General features: G+C 35.6%; 1 protein-coding gene across 5 annotated transcripts in view; it reads left to right on the top strand.

Moving 5' to 3' along the window:
* The window catches only part of NAALADL2 (N-acetylated alpha-linked acidic dipeptidase like 2), a 1,340,010-nt gene that overhangs the window by 1,276,880 nt on the left and 38,997 nt on the right, over nucleotides 1–24,133 (top strand). For all 5 annotated transcript variants that reach the window (XM_004756608.3, XM_045088639.1, XM_004756611.3 and 2 more), the window contains 2 exons: nucleotides 6,269–6,362; nucleotides 18,317–18,512. In XM_004756608.3, the coding sequence (XP_004756665.1) occupies nucleotides 6,269–6,362; nucleotides 18,317–18,512 (290 nt within the window). The remainder of the gene's footprint in view (nucleotides 1–6,268; nucleotides 6,363–18,316; nucleotides 18,513–24,133) is intronic.

Below are 24,133 nucleotides of genomic sequence, written 5' to 3' on the forward strand. Positions count from 1 at the left end.
GTCTGAAAAACTCTGTATCTCTCCTTCAATGATGAAGGACAGTTTTGCTGGGCAGAATATTCTTGGTTGGCTTTTTTTCTTTTTCTTTTAGCACTTTGTATATATTATCCCCGTCTCTCCTGGACTGAAAAGTTACTCTAGAAAAATCTACTGATAGTCTTATGGAATTTCTCTTATATAGAACAAGTTGTTTTTCATTTTGCTTCTTTTAACGTTCTCTCTTTGTTTGTAACTTTGTCCATTTAATTATAATGCATTTTGGTGTGGTTCTTTTTGGATTTATGTTATTTGGATCTTACAAGTTAGGGAAGTTTTTAGCCATTATTTCTCTCTTTTATAAAGATTTATTTATTTTAGAAAGAGAGAGTGTACACACACAAAAACGTGAGTTGGGGGGAGGGGCAGAGGGAGAATGGCAATCTCAAGGAGACTCCCTATTGAGCCAGGAGCCTGATCTGGGGCAATCTGGAGTTCAGACTCATGACCCCAAGTTCAGGACCTGAGCCCAAATCAAGAGTTGGATGTTTAACTGACTGAGCCACCCAGGTGTCCTACCCATTATTTCTTTCAGTTTCTAAAACTTATGATTTCACTTGTATGTGGAATCTAAGAAATAAAACAAATGAAAAAGGAAACAAAAAGAATCATACTTCTAATTCAGAGAAAAAACTGATGGTTGTCAGAGGGAAGGGGGTTAGGAGAATGGACATAATAGATGAATTAGAGTGGGAGATACAGGCAGTGGATAAGTTATGGGAATTAAAAGGTATAGCATAGGGAATATAATCAATGATATTATATTAGCGTTGTACAGTGTCAGATGGTAGCTATAGTTGTGGTGAACAATAAGGTACAGAGTTGTGCAATAATTATGTTGTACACCTGAGACTAATGTAACACAGGGTGTTGTCTATATTCAAATAAAAACTTAAAAAGAAATTTTTTAAAAAGATGTTTTTAAAGTTTTCTGTCCCTTTCTCTTTCTTTTCTCCTTCTGGGACCTCTAGAATGTGAATATTGATCTGTTTGATGGTATCCCACATGTCTCTTAAGCTGTCTTCTCTCTTTTTTATTGTTTTTTTCTTTTCTACTTGTTCTTCTGATTAGATCAAGTCATATTTTTGAGTTTGCTGATCTTTTCTTCTGCTTGATCTAGTCAGCTATTGAAATCATCTACTGGATTTTCCAGTTAGTTATTATATTCTTCAGTTCTATGATTTGTTTGATACTCTTTAAATATTTTATCTTTATTGAAATTCTCACATTGCTTGTGCATTGTTCTTCTTACTGGTGAGCAAACTCATTACTTTGAACTCTTTATCAAGTAAATCACTTATCTCGATTTCATTAAGGTCTGTTTCTGGAGTTTTATCTTATTCTTTTGTTTGGAACATATTTCTCTATTTTCTTCATTTTACCTCACTGTCTGTGTTGGTTTCTGTGCATTACATAAAAACTACCATTCTTGATGGAACTGTCTTGTATAGGAGACAAACTGTATTATTGATGAAATTATCTTGTATAGGAGACAAACTGTATTATTCAGCCTGGCTCTAGCTCTTGGTTTTCTCTAAAACCTTTGTGATTTGGCTTACAGTATTTGAGTGTGTGCCAAGACCTGTTGGTTTCGCAAGGGGGAGAATTTCAGTCAACAACTAGATAGATGCAAGCTGATTGGAAACAACATTCTCAGGCAGAAGCTTTTGAAGTATGCAAATAAACCTCTGTCAGAGAAAGACTAACAAAAAGGCATATCTGTTGTCTTCTTCTTTTTCTTTCTTTTTTATTTTTTTTTTTTTAGACTTTGTTTATTTATTTGAGAGAGAAAGTGAGAGAGAGCACAAGAAGGGGGAGCTATGGAGGGAGAAGGAGAAGCAGGCTCCCTACAGCCCCATATGGAGCTCCATCCCAGGACCCTGGGATACTCACATGAAGCGAAGGCAGATGTTTAACCAACTGAGCCACTCAGACACCCCTTCTATTGGCTTCCTAAATGCTGAACCCTAGAGGTATAGCCAATTAGGAAGCATTTCTTTGCTTGCTTAGATCCTTCAAAACTCATGCATTCAAGCTCCACTTGCCTGCATAGCCAGGATATCAAGAGGTGTGTCCCTTGGGAGGCAGCTGCAAAAACTGGGGTGCTGAATATGTATATAAACTCCTTCCAGGATGATATTGGTGGTTTGGAGCAGGCTACAGGGAGAATGCTAAGATCATGTCTATTGGCTTCTCTGTTCTCTGGGGAGTTGCATGTTGTATTAGGCACCTAACACATTTCAAAGTGGGGCTTTTTTTATTTATCTGATGTGTAGGAATCGTTCAATTAACGATTTAACCCTCAGGCAGAAGTTATAAAGTATGCAAATAGACCTCTTTCAGGGAAAGACTGGGAGATTGGCATTTCTCTCTTCTTATTTTGCACTGAGCCCTGCAGGGATAGCTGATTAAGAAATGTTTTTTGTCTTTGTTTTTGTTTACTATAGTCTTCCAGGAATGCAAACTCAAGAACTCGGGCCCTACTGGCCACCAGAGTCAGGCAATCAAGGTGTGCATCTTCTGGGTAGCAGCTACAAAACCTGGGTACCAGACAGGGGTGCAATTTCCTTTTCAGGAGACACTGGTGACCTGGAGCAGGGCAGAGAGAGAATATGAAGATGGTGAAGATAACACCTGCCAGCCTCCTCAGTCTCCAGAAAGAATTGCAGTTGACCCCTAGATGTGTGTTAAATTAGAAGCCTGACTCTCAGGCTGTAGCTTTTTTTTTTTTTTTTAAAGATTTTATTTATTTATTTATTTGAGAGAGAGACAGTGAGAGAGAACATGAGCGAGGAGAAGGTCAGAGGGAGAAGCAGACTCCCCATGGAGCTGGGAGCCCGATGCGGGACTCGATCCCTGGACTCCGGGATCATGACCTGAGCTGAAGGCAGTCGTCCAACCAACTGAGCCACCCAGTCGTCCCCTGTAGCTTTTAAGATATGTAAATTGACCTATTTCAGGGGAAAACATTTTTTGCTGCTACCTCTTCACTGAGCCCAGGGGACTCACAACAAATCCTCAAAAGCCCCTTAACAGCTGTTTCTTTGTTTGCTATAGTGTTGTAGGTCTTGTGGGCACAAGTCTCATTGGCTTTTGGGGCTAGGTGTTTTGGGGCCTGCCCTTCAGGCGGAAGTCTTAAAAGGCAGAGCACTCCATGTTGGATCCAAACACTTCTCTCCTCAGGGAGAAAATGGAACTTGGTAGTTTTCTCCCAATTGTATGTTGCTGTGATATGGTAGTGTTTACAGTCGTGGTGTGTCTCAGTCTTTCTTACACATTTCAAAGTGGGGCTTTTTTTATTTATCTGATGTGTAGGAATCGTTCAATTAGAATTTTTTTTTCTTCAGAGGGAATTGTCCTGTGTGTAGCTCTAGATGCAGTGTGTCCATGGGACAAGGTAAAGTCAGGATCCTCCTATATTATCATCTTGGACTGGAACCCAGTAAGTCTTACACTTAAGCCTATGTTTTCAACATAGAATTAATTCCCCCACTAACTACCTCTAGGTTTGTCAAGATACGATGTTTAAGTGTAAAGCACTTTGAAAAGAGTGGGGCTTTATATAAATAAAGGGATGATTGCTTTGGCTTGCCTGAATAAGTGAATTCAGAGTGGATGAGAAGAGTGTGGGTATAGGTCATCTTTCCTACTTCATGGCAAGACCTACGCAAATCTCCCTCTTGCTCAGGAAACTGCAAGTAAAGCCAATTTAGTCTAAACATTCTATCACGAGCCAGGTGCCTTAGAAGTCCCAGTATTTGTTGTCACGTTCTTTTTGAAAGAAATAGCAAGGTGGCTGGCTTATATTCCAGTTGTCTGAGCTGCCAAATGACTCTTAAAACAAAAAACAACTTTCTTCAGCAGCACACAGTGAAGTTGCCTTTCTCCTCCCTCCCCATTCTTTCATTTTAATCCTTTATAATGTGTGGTTTCCAGACTCCAAAACTATAAACAAAACATGTCTGTTCTGTAGTTTCCATTATCCAGTGCAAATTGAAAAAAGAAACCATAATGTTTCTTAATCTTCTTTAAAAATTTCTTTTTACAAATAATTTATTTCCAAATATCGGCATTTCTTACATGATTTGGATGTAGTAAGGTGGAATAGAGACAGAATTCAAATCAACCTATTGCAGATAAGATTTTCCCCCTGAAAAACAGCATAATCAGGGTAGGCAGTTTCCCAGGATTTTGTGATTACTATTCTGGAGATAATACTCTGCAAATAAACATGGGCATCGAGGAAAAAGTGGTTACTACTTTTGGGAAAAAATATCTCAAAGAAATAAAGGGGCACCAAAACTGTTTCTTCTCCCTCTTTCTTTCTAAAAGATGCATTTTTTTTTTCAAGCATTTACAAGAAGGTCGAATTGAACTGTATTTTTATCATGACTTAAATTGTGCAAACACCTGGGAATTAAAACTTTTAAATAGTAAGTGGAATTTGACCCTTGTTGAATATGTAGATTTGAATATTTAACATCATTTTTTCCTTGTAAGTTGTATCTTTTACGTGTTCTATAATGCCTCAAGTTAGTGTGCTAATTCCCCAGTGTAGTTTCACAAGACAATATTTTCATTTACTAACAACATTTCATAGTACATTAATAACATCAACACAATCACATTCCTCTCTGTGCCAGCTTCAGGGTTATTAGAGATGTAGGGACATTTGTTACACTAAGGTAAATATCAAATATCAGTTGAAAAAGAGGGAGAATAACAGTGCTTTTGCCGCCAGCCCTAAGTTCCTTGGAGATGTATATGAATACATATGATCTGTTCAGTCTCTAAAGCATTTGCTGGTTCAGCTGTGGTGCATATGTTGGTTTTCAGACAGTTTTGGAGCATGGTGGGGGGTGATATGCATATATGAAGATCCTACATATAAGTTTTGAGGATGTCATTAAAGTTTGTTTAACTTTAATTTAAACATAGACCTCAAAGACATATAAATGATACTAGTTTATCAAAACTAGATTTTGGAAAAGTAATTAAAAATAGAGTAAAGCATTAAGGAAAATAGTAACTAAGATTTTAATGGAATTTTTCAGACTAAATTCTATTCTATTTTACTTTTTCTCTAGTTCCTAATGAAAACAACAGTTCATTTATTTTTCTTAAGTTTTCTTTAAATTCTAGTTCATTATGGGATGCCTGGGTGGTTCAGCTGGTGAAGCTTCTGCCTTTGGCTCAGGTCATGATCTCAGAGTGCTGGGATTGAGCCCCATATCAGGCTTTCTGCTCAGCCAGAGAGTCTGCTTCTCCTTCTCACTGTCCCTCTGTGCTCTCTCTGTCTCAAGTGAATAAATCAAATCTTTAAAAAAATAAAAATTAAAAAAAAATTTCCAGTTAGTTAATACAGTATAATATTAGTTTCAGGCGTACCATTTAGTGATTCAGTACTTATGTACAGCACACAGTGTTCATCATTAGAAGTGCACTCCTTAATCCCCATCACCTATTTCACCCAGCCCCTTGCCCACCATCTGGTAACCATCTGGTCATTCAGACTAAATTATATTTTAAATGAAATAAATTGATCATTAATTTTGTCTGGGGTATTACTTTAATCCCCTAACCAGATATTGATTTTCATTTACTTCTCTCTACTGTGTGTGTTTTTTTTTAATTGTGTAACATTCTGAACTGCTGTATAAAGAATTGTTTTAAAGTTTAAATATTATAACTTCTTCAACTAGGGTGCTGTTAATATTTTAGCTAAAAAAAGAAGAAAATGTTATATTCCTTTATACTATTTTGAAACATGAAAAATGCACTGATTTTTTTTTCTTCATAGGAAAGTAAAACTAGGGGTACCTAGATAGTTTAGTATGTTAAGGGTCTGCCTTCGGCTTCAGTCATGATCCTAGGGTCCCGCTCAGTGGGGAGTCTGCTTCCTCTTCTCCCTCTGTCTCTCCCCTGCTGTCTCCTTCTCTGTCTCTCAAACAAATAAAATCTTTTTTAAAAAGTGGAAAGAGGGGATCTGGGTGGCTCAGTTAGTTAAGCGTCTGGTTTCGGCTCAGGTCATGATTCTAAGGTCCTGAGATAGGAGCCTGTTGGGTTCTCTGCTTAGCAGGGAATTAAAAGGCAAAGATACCTTATAAATGTATATTTTACCCTCTGTGTTTTTGCTGCTGTGGTTACATAAGAATGTATTTTAAAAAATGGAAAAAAAAATCAGAAACCCTTAATACTGAATACTAGCATCTTTTGTGTTTTTTTCTTTCAGCTCTCAGGAGAAGTGATTTTGCAAATTGCCAATGAACCAGTTCTGCCCTTTAATGCTCTCGATGTAGCTTTAGAAGTTCAAAACAGCCTTAAAGGTAATTTTTCTTTGAATTATAGTAATTTTAGCAAATGAAAGATTGTTCAACTAATTTTTAATGAGCAATGGATAAAATCATATGCTATCTTATTAACTATGACAACACAAGACTCCCTGCCTGGAGAGGATTATCATGAGAAGGGCTTAGAAGAAATCGGACTGCCATGTCAATAGAAAAGAGGTGTATTTATGTGTGAGCACAAGACAAAATATCAGATTATAAAGGATGTTTCATCTACTTCCCTTTGTCAGAGAGATTTATAATTTCAAACTTCTATTATCCTTTATAAATTCCACATGGAAAAAATATAGATCGGATATTTTTCCAAATAAATAAAGAAGGAAGCAGGTAAGTGAGTTTGTAGCTAACGTTCAGTCAGTTCAAACAAGATTGACCCAGACGTTTCTCCTTTGGGACTGATTTCTGAGGTAGATGCCAGATCACTGAAGTGTTGGTCCACCCTAGATTAAAGGTGACAAGAAGAGAATTATTCCCATAGTTTCTATTTCAATCCCTTCATGTTTGAATACATCTCTTTCTGCAGAATTCTAATACCACCCTAATCGTTACCTTCATTTCCCTTTTATCTACATACAAAGCTTTCGCTAAGCTTGTAATTTGTCTTCATTAACCAAATACTAAGGGCAATATTGTAATTAAAAAATGTACCCACCTCTTTGAGTCACACATCTTATTGTCAGATATTTAATGTGTGATTTGTAGACATATACGTCTCAATACCAAAGTCAATATTTTAACTATAATCCTTAAGCAGTAATTCTTAGAAAATGGTCATTCATTCTTTTTTTTTGGGGGGGGGGAGTGAATTATTCTTAACAGCCAAATATTTCCGGTATCTGTAAGTTTAATACTTTTTTTTTTCTTTTTTAAATCTTGTCTATCAGGATTGCTTCTTAACCTGGAGAATACTATAACACAACTCCCCCCCTCAATGATTCTTATTATATTGGCTATAAACCATAACCCTGAAAGCAAATGAGCTGTTTAGGGTTATTTGTTCCCATATGAAGTGGCCTCAGATTGCTCTGTTTTTGGTATATTGAAGTTGGTCTCTATACAGTTTCCTTTTTTTTCCACTTTTGTCAAGCTTCTATCATAGACTTGCTTGATGCAAGGTTTCCACGAACCTTCAATTTGTAAAAAATGTAAAATATGAGTTTCTGTGAAACTCCATAAAGCAAAGTGCAATGAAATGAGGTATGCCTCTATTTTGGGCAGCATTAGAGCTCAGAAGAAATACCTGTATTTTAATGAGATAATTCAATACAATTATTCAGCCTTCAGGAGGGTTTCAAATACAGCACTGACAGAGCTGTATTTAATCAGGCTACAGCTCTAATGGGAGAGGGACAATGAATTAGATAAGATATAACTGGGAGTATGTGCAAAGGAGCACCCATGGGAGTGGACCATAGTATCTAAATTGGGCATGGAATAAAGTCAGGAAATGAAGGCAATGAGGGGAAACAGAAAGGGAGGAGGAGTGACAGATGCTACTTCCTGGTGCCATCAAAGAATTGGGAGTGAGTGAGCTAGAAGGACTCTTTTGCTGGTGGCCAGAAAATGGGATTGTTAAAAATGTGATCATACAAAGAGTGAAGACATCGGTAATGACATTGTTCGGGCAAGGACATGACCGTGGCAGTGGGATAGGAGGAAAGGAGGCTGAGGGAAGAAGAGTCTAGAATATGTGCATTTGGAAATTGCCAAGAATTGAAACAGGAGTAATTATTATAAGAAGGAGTGACAAAACCAGGAGCAAAAAACTTCAAAGAATGCACAGTAATGCAGAGGACCCTCCTAGGGTTCTTCTAGGGAAAGGGCTACAAAGTGCCTGGGAGAAGGAACCACCCCTTGAGAGGGCTGTCTTGGATGCAGTATCCTTAGGAGAAAGTCAGATTTTAGTTAAAGGAAGAAGGTCCAAAAAATATCATGAAAATAAGCCAGGTTAATAATTCTTTCTTTAATAGTTATATCTAAAAGTGTGTTAGTACAAGGGGGAAAAAATAACCAAACTACGGTCATTCTACAAAGATTTCCACTGTGGGCTGATGCTACTAAGGCTAGATGAACCTCTCCCTAAAATCAAGTTTCTTAGTTGGGTGAGCCAGGAGCATTTTGGCTTCTTGCTGTTATATTGGGCTGCTTCCACTCTACGTAAAGAACTTTTCCTTTGGTTGTCGGTTTTGTATGAGTTGTGTTTCTTTTGATGTGAGACTCCTTGGGTCTCCCTCTACTTTCACTCAGAAAGATGTGGGCAGACTTAAGATGTGCCTGTACTAGAAACATAAAACAAAGCAAAAGAAAAATGTAACAAAAACATTGATATACAAGCAAAAAAAAAATATTTTTACTGTGACTTGAGTGTAAATGTTTGTTCAAAGTGATATGATTCATCACCTTTAAGCTATATACATTTTTGTGTTTTAATCATCATGATTCAAAGTTATTTACTGTATATCAAGGTAAAACATCATTCAAATATCTGCTAAATTATAGGAAATTTGATGTACCTATTCCATTTTGCGTACTCTGGTTATTACCTTATTACTAAAATAGAATAATATGCTATAATGTGTGAATAATGGACACAATTTATAACAATTAAATAAATATTTAAGTTTCATTTTAGCTACAGTCTGAGATAATTTCATTAGCTAAACAGAGTTCCTGTACCATGTTAAATGAAACATCTAATTTTACTGCTTAATACAAGCTTTAATTGTTGATATATTTTCTTATTTTGTTATGACAGCTAGCAGTGATTAGTCTTGAGTTCTCAATCACAGCTTAAAAAAAAAAAAGTGACCTTCAAGGCTGGACTATAAAATACTGTTTCTCCCTACTGCAAAGAGTTTACGTATGAAGGTCTCTGAAACCCAATTGCATTTTCAACGGTGTAATTTTTACCCCTTGACAACGGGCCATCTTGTTTATTTATTACTCTAGTTTACGGTAGCAGCAGACCATTCTCTACTGTTCTCACAACCACCAGAAAGAAGGATAATTTACCAGTGAATAATTTGTTTGAGTTGATTTATTATACAGTCTTGAAAGCTCATTTTGACTGAGTGACCTTGGCTCTTAATATTTGGTCAATGCCAAACACATAATAGTTAGAGAATGAATATTTATATGTGGTACATGGAGATATAATGTAAATAGTGACTGATAAGATAACTGATATGCTTCAGGGGTACATTTTTGCAAATAAAAGTATGTCCAAAAAATGCACACGCAGGGCACTGGTGCTAGTGTGCAGGCAGCAGAGACAGGTGCCAAGAATAAACGAGGTAGCACCACACCCTTGAACGTGGAAGCAGACTAAGGCCTGAGCATTTAACAACCTGACTAAATTTACTCTTTCTCACTTTATCCACTTTTTAATGTTTAAAACAGCACTTCAAAATAGCTAAGGGACTTTGTGAGTCTGATGCTTTCTGCTTAATATCTGCTCTTTTTCTTAATTGGAATTCTGTTATTTACCATTATTGTAAAACCTACAAATGACCAAATAAAGTAAAAGTCACTTTCATTTGATCTGGCTATGTACACATTTATTTAGTGCAAGCCAGACTCAGCAGGAAACAGGTTCTAACTGTGTGGCTTGTTGCCACCTTCTGATTGTCTCACTAAATGTAAAATGGTTGTTGGCAGGATTTTCTCCTGTTCTTTAAAAAACCGACAATGGTAACTTTATCTGACTTTTTCTCTTTTTTTAATTAGCTGATAATTCATTAGTGTCAATCACTTCATTGTAGAAAGAAAGATAGTATTTCATCGTCATGATGTGACTGAGCCAAGTACGCTGTTCCTCTAAGATCTGTAGTTTCGTATTTTCAATATGTGTCAGTTCTTTTCCACAATCACAAGAGACTGAGACCCATCTGATGCCTTTTTTTCTTTCTGAGTAATTTATGATGGATGTCCTAAATGCAAAAATTATGTATGTGCTTTATAAATTGTGTGATTCTAGTCCTCAGCCCATCTATCTCCAATCTTGATTTTAATTACCACCAACTCCAACTTTGGACTGCCCTAGAAATAGTAAAGAGTGGGTACATTAGGTACCTGGCCCTGGGTCCTCCCTAAAAAATCCAAATCCATCCAATTAAAATCTAAACAATAAAATAAAATTTTTGTTCCCATGGAAATTCCAAATCACATTAGATTTCTAGTAGTTTGACCCAAACTGGCATATCTGGAAGTTACCATTTTGAGTGAACAGGACTTAAAAGCTTTCTCTCAGAAGTAGCTTACCTTGCTTGCTCAAATTGAGAGAAATTCAATAAGAAATGGGCCATCCACTGGGTACAAATTCCTAAAAATATGTTTAGTATCAATCCCCAGTATATTTTTTTTTATTTTAAGATATTATTTATTTATTTGACAAAGATCACAAGCAGGCAGAGAAGCAGGCAGAGAGAGAAGAGGAAGCAGGCTCCCTGCTGAGCACAGAGCTTGGTGTGGGGCTCGATCCCAGGACCCTGGGATCATGACCTGAGTGGAAGGCAGAGGCTTTAACCCACTGAGCCACTGAGCCACCCAGGCGCCGCCGCCGCCCCCCCCCCAGGTATATTTTTGTATGGACTGTGACTACATAACTAATTAAAATTTGTATTTCATATATTGATATCCCACATCTAGTTCAAGCAAGGTGATGGGACAACTGGGTCTGCAACAAATTCTGGTTGTCACTATAGTATCAGAATTTGTCTCCTGAAACTAGTTTTGCTTTCCTCCCACTTCTTTTTGAACTCATATTTTTATTGAATAATGTCCCTTAGTTATTATCCAGAACATGTCATCCCTTTTGTATTCCTTAGAATTATACTTTCTTTTCTTTTATGTCCTGTGTCACAATTTGTTGCTATTCCTACGGCTTCCCTTTATCATAATTTCTTTCAGTAGTCTGAGTACTTCATTCAGATTTGTTTCAAGTTTTCTTTTCAGTATCTACATTTTATATGTGTCACTACATTGATTGAAATATGGTAATGACTTCTGACCATTTTCCTACTTTCCCATCATAGTAATGGTCTATTATATTGTGAATTTTTCCCCCCCTAAGTGCATTTTAAGAGTAAAACCCTGTGCCCATGACAGAATAGTACCACAATCCATTTTTCTGTAAGTATTGCCTCTCCGGCAACAATTTTAAAGTTGTGTTTTTTTAAAAGATACTTTTAATCTTGGCTCATAATAGAGCATAAAGTATCCTTGACCTCATACTGATTAATTTTATTCAATCTTTTTTTTTTTTTCATTTTCTTGGCTTAACCAAAACATAATTAAACTCACACATGTTATTAAATATACAACTCCAACTTTCTGCCTCAGGAGGAGACTGGTAAAAAATAAACCACACATGAATTTAATTCATCCAGGGAAGTTTTGCTCACTCTTCCAAAGCAGCCAATATCCAGATCAGTTTCTGCACCAGGCAGACAGACACTGTTGGGAGAACTCATTCCATGCAATATGGTCAAATTCATGCTGGATTTTCATCTGTGTTGGCTAGCTGGATCCTTGGGCAATATTTAGAATATGAGAAAATTTTCAGAATGCCTTGCATACTTTTTAAGAAGTGGGCGACCTGATTCTTCTAAGTATGCCAGTTTGGTGCCTTTGGAAGAGGGATTTCTACTATATTCAGTTTAGATATAATTATCTACTGTCTTCTGGCATATTGCACTTTTAAATAATATCCTTTTATCAATGTATTGTAAAATCAGTGTTAGATTATTTATCAGCAGTGTACTAGCTCCCACATTTCTCTCTATACCTGCGTTTTGTTTGTTTAACTTCTTTAAATAACCAGCTGAGATGATTCATTGTGATTCATACTAAAGAAGCCAGCATGAAGAATAGAAAATGTAGGATAATAAAGGACTGTTGTTTCCCCTGGATGAAATCATATTGGCAATTTCTTTTTTTCTCTTTAGCGATGCCACAAGATATTTTTAAAATGACATTAAGTAACATACATTTTTCCCCCCAAATAATCTTCTGTTCTGCTTTTAACCACTGTGTTATGTGAAACATAAATCATACTTTCCCTTGTCACTATAAATCAGTGAAGTCTAAGCTATGATTTTGCAATTGTTAGCACCTTTAAAGCTGTGATAAGCTCATCCATAGAAGAACAGGTTCTGTGAAATACTATTAAAATAAAAAGCTATGTTTGTTTGATATAAAAATGTAGTTTTAGAGTATGACCAGTACATTTCACTCTTAATTTAAGATGAAATTGAGTGAGTCTTTAAAAAATACAGCCACAAAACAGAACAAAAAGATAAAAAAGTGGAAATAAACTGAAATTTAAAACTTTTTAGAGGATAAAACTTGGAAGAAAGGCCACAATGGTAGGTAGTAAAACCATTCTTTAAAATCAGACAGTTATGCATTTGTCTTGAAGGTTGTAGACCAGACTTAAACACGTGGGTTTATGCCAAAATGAAACTCATCAAGATTCAGGAGTGGCTGGGGAGAAGAGGTATTTGGGGCAGGTCCTGGCAGGTTGGAAAAGAACATACAGATTCAGTGGGGGCAGACAGAACTGTAGTTACTAGTCTTACCCAGATGTCTTAGAGACCTTCTGGATAGGACATGTATGAAGTTCCTTTGAGCTTCTGATCTACTATTGGAAATTGTTTTAGGATTCTGTAACAATGGTCCTCGAGAGGAACAAGTTTTCTGAGGACACCATGGCACTTTCAGGGTCACTCCACAAAGCCCTAGGTAATGTGCCAAGTGTCTCATGTCCATTGTGACATTTAGTCTTACTCTAGCCACATGAGCTGAACTGGATATTGTTAAGAGCAATTTAGAGATTAAGAAACTGTGAGTGAGGTGTGGGGTAGGGTGTGTTTATGTTTTCATTGGGTGTATCTATTTAAGCAGTAGGTTTAGGGATTGAATAGAGATGGCTCTATCAGATTCCAAAGCCCCTGCCCTTTCCACTACACCACACTGCCTCCCAAATGACTTGAAGGGGACAAGGCTGCAATGTGATGACTCACTAGAAGGTAGGAGTAGGGACAGGTTTCCTTCAGGATGTTTTAGAGCCTCTTCTGAACTGGCCTCCTTAAATCTGAATACTATCTCACTATCTATCCACTTACTCATAATTCCTCCTCTTCTCTCTCCCTCCCTCCTTCTCTCCTCTACAGTTAATATTACTACTGCTTATAATATCCAGATCTGTTCTTTGTATAACACAATGAAAAAAATGGAAGGGTTGAACTTAAAGGCAACTTTACCCTCTAAAAAGCTGAGGATTAAGGGATTAATTAGTAGCAATTAATATTATGGTTTACAGATGTAATATCCTTGACTGCTTTAATGTAGAAAGAGTCTCAGAACTTCAAGAGGTCCATTTTAGATGCCCTCGATTTCTGGGCAATTCCATGATCTGTCTTTCAAGTTTCACTTCCTCTCTGGATTTACTTAAGATATTTTATACACAATAAATTCTTTAGTCTTTCTCATGAGCATTTATTTTATTTGATCCTTATTTATTCTCCACTTGTGGATTTTATCTAGCTAGATTAAGAATTTATTAAGATTGAAGATTTAATCTTTGCCTTTGCCTCCCTCCCAGTATTTATAGAACACCACACAAAATAGGACTCAATACGTTATTTACTGAAAATACATTTGTATTTTACTTTGAGGCAAAGGAAAAATGCATCGTTTCTTTTTGAAATTTAGAAGTCCATTTCAATTATCCCTTAAATAACAAGATAATTTTACTAGGCAGTCTTAATTATTTTAATTATTATATTAAGGTTGATTTTTAATATTCATCACATATCAGTATGTTCTGCCATGCTATAAAAAGTTATTAATGGGCACCTCTGTGGCTCAGTGAGTTAAAGCCTCTGCCTTCAGCTCAGGTAATGATCCCTGGGTCCTGGGATGGAGCCCCTCATCAGGATCTCTGCTCGGCAGGCAGCCTGCTTCCTCCTCTCTCTCTCTCTGCCTGCCTCTCTGCCTACTTGTGATCTCTGTCTCTCAAATAAATAAATAAAATCTTAAAAAAAATTTTTTGAACTTATTAATTTTTGGCTTTTCACCAGAAGGGTGACAACTATTTTTGAAGGCTGGTTGTTTAATTCCTTAACTTTTATATTATCCCTTTCCTTGTTCTTAAGAAGTTCGAGATGCAGTCCTTGGGAAGAAAGAATGGCTCCAGATTCATACTCAGCACATAATAGAATTGCGAATCTTTATTACAGTGTCTATAGGGAAGCGTGTGATACAACAATGGGGAAGTGGGAGCACTGATTTGAAGACGTGAAAAGTGACATCTCTAAGAAAAAATCATTAGTCAAAGTAGTTTTACATGTCTGAAAAATGAGTTGGTGCTAATTTATACTTAGTTTGTGTACTCTGATAACAGGAACTTCCATTTATGGTGATTTCTATGCTTAGAGATTGAAATGACTATTCTTTTTCCCCCGGGAAGTTAAAGGACAATAATATTAAGTAATCTAGTCAAAACTACATTGATAGTAATTAGGTAGATGGAGCTCTTACATGTTTTTTGATACCAAGACCTGGGTCTTTAGACTCCCTGTGCATATAACTTCAAGATAATTGTATTAACTCTCACTGAGAGAAATCTCTAACTCCCAGTTCATTTTCTTTGGTCAATGGACTTATTGCTTATTAAACCTGAACTGTTAAGAGCCTCAATTAGTCCTCCATTCTCTGACATTCACTGTGACTTAAATGAAGTTTTATATATTCTTTTTATTGATTATTGGCAGGCCATATTTTAATTCAATTTAGTTTAGTTTGACTTATCATTACTCTAAAATAGCTTCTTTTCTTATCTTTTCTTTTCCTTGGCAATTATTATTGAATTTTAGCAAAATTAGTTGTCCTTATTATATGCCAAACATTTCCCTAAGTGACTTTGTAGGCATTATTTAGTATAATATCTCAAAATATTATCTTATAATTCAAAATTTATTCAACACAATTATTAGTAAATGACTATTATATCTTAGATACTGTGCTAGCATCTAGAGATACAAAGAGATAAAACATATTTGATGACCTGGTGGGGTTCTTTTCAGTCAGGGAAAGGAGATAGACAAGGCAGATAAGGATAAAAATATTGCAGATACTATAATGTTCTGATCAAAGTAGATGATTCAGTGATATGCCAGGCATAGTATTAGTCTGAGGAAATGGCCATGAACAAAACAGACAACAATCTCTTCCTTCACAGAGCTGACATTCTAACAGGGATTCAGTATCATGGGGGAAAAATCATTTAGCATCACAGCTTACATAGAGTCAGTGATGTTAGTTTCTGGGTATTATTTAAATGAACATATAAGTTCTAATTGTCATTAAAATGCTATTAGGAATCTTTGGAACATCAGTTATGCATACAAATGATTAAGATAACATTGAAAGTAAAGCTACTTTTCAGTTTGTAAGCTTATACTCTGGAAGTAATACATGGGGGATTGTGTAGATGGCAGGTGTTCACTATCAGGGTCCTTTCTGGAACAAGACAGCTCTTAAAGCTGTCAGTTCTCTACATCCTCACTACCATGAAAGATAAATTCATTTAAAGCTAAATAAAGTAGAATGGTACAATTTGTCTCACTTGATTCAGTAGTAATGTCTTCAATTCTGTAGTGTATGTTAGATCAGAACAGATTTTTCTTTCTTAAGTGGAAGACTAAGATGTCGAACTTGTTTTTTTCTGTTGTTCAGTCTTTCTATTCCAGTATAATTTAAATGTGCTTTTTTTGTCTTATTTTTTCCTTGTACAATGGTATTTCCTATAAGGTCCCCATATATTAACTTCAGTGAAACATCACTATTTAAAATAAACCATAACTTCACAAAATGGCATTATCATTATAACTGTTTAAATAACAGAGTGCTGAATATCCTCAATGAGCAAAAACTTCTCTCGCAACCTCAGGTTTTGTTATATCAAACAAGATAATTAATGAATATAGAATGTACTTTGAAAACATCAAAATGCCAAAGCCTGTGAACTCCTACAATTAATTTTATTCATATTGTTGATGTCAGTGAGCAGAAAGCATATAAATGTGGCAATCTCTTCATAGTTCTCATGAAAACCACTTATTTCTGCGCAGTTTTTTTTGGTTATTGGATTTTTTTCTGAAAATAATTTATTAAATCTCTTTTGTTTATTTAGTAAACAATTATTGAGTGTCATAATTGTGCTGGTTTCTGAAGAAAGTGACATGTGAAATAGTCCCCATCAGATGAAGGGGAAAGACAATAAATGTTTAGTTAGAGGTTGGTAATTCTATGAAGACATATTCTATACATCAGCTGTAATTCTAACCCAGATAATCTTTCTTAGCTCCTCAGTTCTCTACAGTGCTTCTTAAACTTTAAAATGTGGGTAAAAATCTGGGTAGCATGGATATTCCTGGGCTCTATGACTGGAGAGATTCAGCGGGTCTGCGAATCTGCATTTTCACAAAGACCAGGTGTTTGAGGATCTGAAAACCCTTGAACTTCACTTGGAAAGAGTCCTTTTGTGATCTTTCCCTTTTGCTTGAGACTTCCCCAGCCAAAGGTCCCAAATGGCCTCCTCATCTCTCCATTGGCTTTGATCAATGCCATGCTCTCAGGACTGCCAGTTTAGGCTGGCTGCCAGGACAGCCATCAGGCCCATGTTCATTTCTTCACCTCGACTTGACATAGTTCTCTGTATTGAGTTTCTGACCTTGCTGGAATCAATTGTACCTAATTTCCTGAGAACAACACCACCAACTGTTGCCTCACCCAGAGAATGACTCAAATGGTGGGGAATATTGGGAATAAGATGATGAGGGAATGTCCCTTTCATGGTATAACAAAGGATTGCTTTTTAAACAAGGTGGTAAGTCACATCAGCTGGAAAGTGCCTAACTGGAGGGAATACTTTTTGTAACACTTTATAAAATGTTCATCATTCAGCCCTCATAATCTATGAAGCAGATGCTATAATCTTATTCATTTTATAAATTAGGATACTGAAGCTCAGTAATTTGCCCAACATCACACAGCTACTAAGTGGTATAGCAGGGATTTGAACTCAGGTGGTCTAGCTACAGTTTCTGGTGGCCATTATCACTGTACTAATGCTGCCTTACTCTTAGTCAAAGGAATGTCCTATTTTTGCTGCCACCATTCATATCAAAATGACCAGTAAGTTATACAAATAGGAACAAAGCATAACAAACAAAAATCATCCCAAAAGCAAAACCAAGCAATGTAAACATTACATAGGATAGTTTTCAATGTACTTTCAAGTCAAAGATATATTTCAGCTTCAAATTACAGGAAATTTTGAGTAAAACAAAGGAGCCCATGGACATATCACAACAGAGTAACATATCTCATGCTCTCAGAAGAGAAGATAACTTCTTTTACAATCTTTTTTTTTTTTTCCTCATACAAAAATTTAGGATATGTCATGAAAAGCATGAATTTTTGAGTCAGAAAGATCAGGCTTCTAATTTTGGCCTGACATCATTTGCTTGATGATCTAGTACAATTTTCTTGTCTTAATTAATTCTCAGATGCTCTGAAATAGACATGACAATGCAAGTTTTGGTGAGTATTAAATAATATAAATACTTACAGTGCTCAATACAGTGTCTGGAACATAGCAGTCTCCCAATCAGTACTTATTTACTAGTATTATTATTAGTAGTAGTAATTATTATTACTAGTAGTAGTGGTAGCAGTAAATATAATACTCTTAGCAGAATATAATATTTAGAATATTTTTGTGGGATTAATATTATAATTTAACTATATATAAATTTAATTATAAAATTTTAACTGCTGTTCCTTTTTGACATCATGATTGCAGAATGATTATTTTGCTCCTTTGAGGATGTCTCTTCTGAGATGTACTCATTTATCTCCACCAGGTGATCAACCCAACACTCAACTGTTAGCTCTGGCCTCACGCCTGCGGGAGAGTGCTGAACTCTTCCAGTCAGATGAGATGCGTCCTGCTAATGATCCCAAGGAAAGAATTCCCATCCGTGTCCGAATGCTGAATGACATTCTCCAAGACATGGAGAAAAACTTCCTGGTACAGCAAGTGCCACCAGGTTTTTATAGGTAGGATATGTGTCTCAACCTTTATTTGTTTATGCCCCTCAATTAAATTTTTTATGTTTAACTTTCAGAATGTGTACCTTCTGTGAAAATGACACTATTTTTAATGTAGATATTATGTGTAGTTATATGAGTAATTATTATATCTACACTTCGAGGACCATTCTCTTACCCAAAGGAGATTTCAACTGCATGAGTATAGAATAAAGGAAATTGGCTTGGAAATATCATATAGAAAATGACTAAGAATTTTATTTGACATTAAGCTCAATATGAGTCAGACATGACATGGCTATGGGAAAACCAAATGGAATTATAGGTCATATTGGGAAAAATACTTTCTTGAATGAATCAAGAGACAAGCCTACACTATTTTTCATAGTAAGACCACATCTAGAGTATTGCATTTAGTTCTAGAGGCTACCTGTCAAGATAGAGCTAAATAAGTTTAATATTCTGGGGAGAGTGGGATTTAGATGAATATAGAAATGGGCAGGAGATTAGAAATATTAGTCGGAGGGCCATAAGAGAGTGATTCCTAGAAACATTTTAACAATTTTAATATTTTAATAAACCCATTTTGATATGGAAGGGGGATTCAATTTTGGTTTTTAGAGGATGAGAGGAGTATAACATGGTTTTTATTTTATAGTTTCTGATATAGTAGACATTAAAGAGGGAAAATGGAATTTGAAAGATTCTAATATACTTCATGTATTCTTATTTAAGTTTTTTATTTTTCTACAAGACACAAAATATAAGTACACATGCCTTTCTATGTAATAGAGGCATATATAATGTGTGTGTATAACAATTTAATATATGTGAGTGTGTTTATGTCTCGTGTGTGTGTATGCATGTGAGAATGTGAAAAAAGGAAGGAGGCAAAGAGATACTGAACAAATAATGAGGCAGGAATCTATTTGGCCCAGAACTCTCATTCATAAAGGACCTCAAATTTAGACTTTTGCCCTACATCACTTTATGTGTGTGTGTTTGTGTGTGTACATATATAACATACAACATTAAAAATATTCTGGACTAAACATACTGTGCTTGACCTAAGGACACAACTAGGACTAAATAATTGAAGCCTGGATCAAAGATCCCAATCAAAATTCCACTGGCATTTTTCAAAGTGCTGGAACAAACAATCCTGAAATTTGTATGGAACCAGAGAAGATCCCGAATTGCTAAGGAAATGTTGAAAAAGAAAAAGCTGGGGGCATAATGTTGCCTGATTTCAAACTTTCCTACAAAGCTGTGATCAACAAAGCAGCATGGTATTGGCACAAAAACAGACACATAGACCAGTGGAAGAGAGTAGAGAGTCCAGATATGGACCTGTAACTCTATGGTCAAATAATCTTCAACAAAACGGAAAAAAATATCCAGTGGAAAAGGTAGTCTCTTCAATAAAGGAGCTAGGAAAATTGGACAACTATGTATAGAAGAATGAAACTCAACCATTCTCTTACACAATACAGAAAGATAAACTCAAAATGGATAAAAGACCTGAATATGAGGCAGGAATCTATCAAAATTCTAAAGGAGAACATGGGCAGTAATCTCTTCAACAACCGCCACAGCAACTTCTTTCAAGACACGTCTCCAAAGGCAAAGGAAACAAAAGCAAAAATGAACTTTTGGGACTTCATCAAGATAAAAATCTTCTGCAGAGCAAAGGAAACAGTCAGCAAAACAAAGAGGCAACCCATGGAATGGGAGAGGATATTCACAAATGACACTACAGGAAAAGGGCTGATATCCAAGATCTATAAAGAACTCCTCAAACTCAACACCCAAAAAACAGATAATCATGTCAAAAAATGGGCAGAAGACATGAACAGACACTTCTCCAAAGAAGACATACAAATGGCTAACAGATACATGAAAAATCATTCACCACCATTAGTCATCAGGGAAATTCAAATCAAAACATTGAGATACCACCTTACACCAGTTAGAATGGCCAAAATTAACAAGACAAGAAACAACGAGTGTTGGAGAGGATGCAGAGAAAGGGGAATCCTCTTACACTGTTGGTGGGAATACAAGTTGGTGCAGCCACTTTGGAAAACAGTGTGGAGATTCCTTAAGAAATTAAAAATAGAGCTACTATGACCCTGCAATTGCACTACTGAATATTTACCCAAAAGATACAGATTCAGTTAAAGAAGGACCATATGTAACCCAATGTTCATAGCAACAATGGCCACAATTGCCAAGCTGTGGGAAGAGCCAAGATGCCCTTCAACAAACAAATGAATAAAGAAGATATAGTTCATGTATACATTGGAATATTACCCTTCCATCAGAAAGGATGAATACCCAACTTTTGTTATCAACATGGATGGGTCTGGAGGGGATTATGCTTAGTGAAATAAGTCCAGTAGGGAAAGTTAATTATCATATGGTTTCACTTACTTGTGGAGCATAAGGAATAACATGGAGAACATTAGGAGAAGGAAAGGAAATGTGAATTTGGGGAAATCGGAGGGGTAAATGAACCATGAGAGATTGTGGACTCTGAGAAACTGAGGATTTGGGAAGGGTGAGACTGGTGGTAGGTTTTAAGGAGGGCATGTATTGCATGGGACACTGCATGTGGTGCATAAACATATTAAAAAAGAAGAGAGAGGGGTGCCTGGGTGGCTCAGTCATTAAGCGGCTGCCTTTGGCTCATGAGCCCAGGGTCCTGGATTTGAGCCCTGCATTGGCCTCCCTGCTTGGCGGGAAGCCTGCTTCTCCTTCTCTCATTCCCTCTGCTTGTGTTCCCTCTCTCACTGTGTTTCTCTCTGTTACATAAATGAAAGCTTAAAAAAGAAGAAGAAGGAGAAGAAGAAGAAGAAGAAAGAAAGAAAGAAAGAAAGAAAAAATTAAAAAAAAAAAGAATTGAAAATTGAAGCATAGCAATACACATTTCATTACATATAAGAAAAAATTTTCCGATAAACAGTGTTCTTAAAAGAGTAGATATGATGCTTTTATAGAGTAGTGAACTTACTGTCACTGCATGTATTCAAACAAAGGCTAAGTAGCTCTAAATATTTTGACTGTATGAGGTTTCAGGTGGCCTTTAGTACCAACATTCTGTGATCTGACAAAACACTTGATCTCTCTGTATCTTCACTTCTACATTTGTAAAATGAGATAGGAGAATGAGACCTGTTTAAAATAAAAAAAAATCTTTCTTAGTTCTTATATTTGGTGATTTTCTGTTATGATTTTAAACTCAAAATCTCATTTAAATATATCATTTCTTCTAACACTTTGACTTGCATTACAAGACTGAAAAATGTTAATTTATTACAATAGATATTTTTAAGACACTGTGGTAAGCGCCACAAACATAGAAATTGCCTGAAGTTAATAACACCTGCTCTGATAAGATTGTATTACAGAGGTGGGGATGGAGAAAGAGAATAAACAAGGTATCTAAGTAAAGTAAAGTGTATGGTAGATCTAATAACAGCTAAAGAAACAATTAAGCCACATTATTAAATTCAGCATTATTAGAAGTCTTAATCAGAATAGGTAAATTATATTTTTAGAATATAAAAATTTTCCTCAGTTCTAATTTATGAAAAATTCAAAAATTAATAAAAATTATACATTAGGAATATAGTTTTATATATTATGATTTAGTAAATAGATTCATCATTTGCCTTCCTTGGCACTTACTTTAGATATAGAAGATCCCTATGGTCTGAGGTATGTGTCAGGGAACTTTGCATTACCACTTCAATAATATTTATTTATCATACATTTTGAGTGGAAAAGGAGATATTGATTTTTTCCTGAGTTAACAGTGATTAAGAAAGTGATTCTTTTTTCCTGTTAGTGATATGATTACAGTATAACTTGTATCCCAGTGTGCAAGCTTCAAAGTGTTGATTATGATAATGTTCTAACTCATAACAGACTTTAGAATTGAAAGCTTATGGTTCAATATTTTGGCATTACTTTAACTATTGCTACAATTGTTAAAGAAATACATGTTTGCCTTATTCTCTTTGGCCCTATTAATTCATATATATGCCAAAATCAAATAGATAGATGCAAACAGATCGCTTCATTTTAACTTATCTGACTGACCTTTATCCCAAGATCAGTTGATCTGAATTTTTACTTCATTCCTGAAATATATAACAAGTCATCCTACTTCATGTTTTCTCTTAGTAGAGAATTCATATTTAAATATTTAATTTAAATTTAATTTAATTTAAATAGAGAATTCATATTTAAATATTTAAATATTCTTGAAGCAGAAATATCAAAATTACAGTAGAATTTCTATTCCCAATTCTTTTAAGCTCTTCCTTTATGGTGGAGGAAATGTTCAAAGTACAAAAATGGGTGTGACAAGATCATATGCAGTTAAAGAAAATGGAAAAATTGATTATAATGATAACCATATGGAGTAAAGATAAAATTGTTAATTACATTGTATAAAAGAACATTTGGTGAGCAAGATTCATTTTTTCTAACATTAAATAACCTTTAGAGATGTTATTCATCTAAGAATCTCACTTTTCAACCTGATGGTGTTATGACAATTCTCATCAAATATACAAGGAGGAAGTCAAAAGTAATTTGCTTTTCAAGAAAGTTGTTGACAGAAGTTCATTGTATAAAACTAAATATTTCATTTAGAATTTGGATCATGTCCCAAAGGATACTGCTTCAACCAAAGTGTCGCTAAACACTGAAACATTATTTTTGGAACATGTGAAGGAATTTTCTTCATAATTCAGCATCAGAAGATTCAAAAATTTTGAAATCCTACAATGTTGCATATAAAATGTGTTTTCTCATAAATAAACCCTCATTGGACACTGCTCTGTGCATGCATATTGATTGAAACTGGCAATATAAGATCCCTACATTTAAGGAGTTTAAGATGTATATGATATAAATTATGAAAAAAAATTTGAAGAATACTTATGAAATTTCATAATGAATACACAGGCAAGAAGTATCATTGGGATTCAGTGAAGAGAGAAATTATTATCCTGTGATGGTTAAAAATGGCTTTTTAGGGGATAAGGGATATTTACCTGGGCTTATGGGAATGGTATGATGTTCATTAAATTAGGGATTGCTATTGACTGAATTATTTTCTTCCCCCAAAACTTGTATGTTGAAATGTGATCCTTAGTGGGATGATATTCAGTGGTGGGACCTTTGGGAGTCTCTACCTTTCCTCATGAGTGGGATTAGTGCCGTTATAAAAGAGACTCCAGAGCTCTCCTTTGCCATTTCCTGTCTTGTGAAGATGTGATGTCTGTGGGCCAAAAAATGGACCCTCACAAAGTGCCAAATCTGTCAGGACTTCGATCTTACACCTTTCATCCTCCAGAACTGTGAAAAATAAGTTTGGGTTGTTTATAAGCCACCAAGTCTGTAATATTCTGTTATAGTCTCCTAAACTGTCTAAGAAAGGAAGCACTTCCAGGAGAAGATGATGTGAAGAAAGACACAAAAGAGAGGTTGTGCATCATTTGGGGAGTGGAGAACAAGAGGTGGAATAGATTGGATGAGTATTAGGATCATAATTAAGGAGAATCATGAAGGAATCAAGTTGTGGAGTAGTTTAAATTCTCTCTGGAGAGGTCTGAACT

Source organism: Mustela putorius, unplaced genomic scaffold, assembly GCF_011764305.1.
Source record: "Mustela putorius furo isolate JIRA1106 unplaced genomic scaffold, ASM1176430v1.1 tig00003834_pilon_pilon_pilon, whole genome shotgun sequence".
Taxonomy (NCBI): Eukaryota; Metazoa; Chordata; class Mammalia; order Carnivora; family Mustelidae; genus Mustela; species Mustela putorius.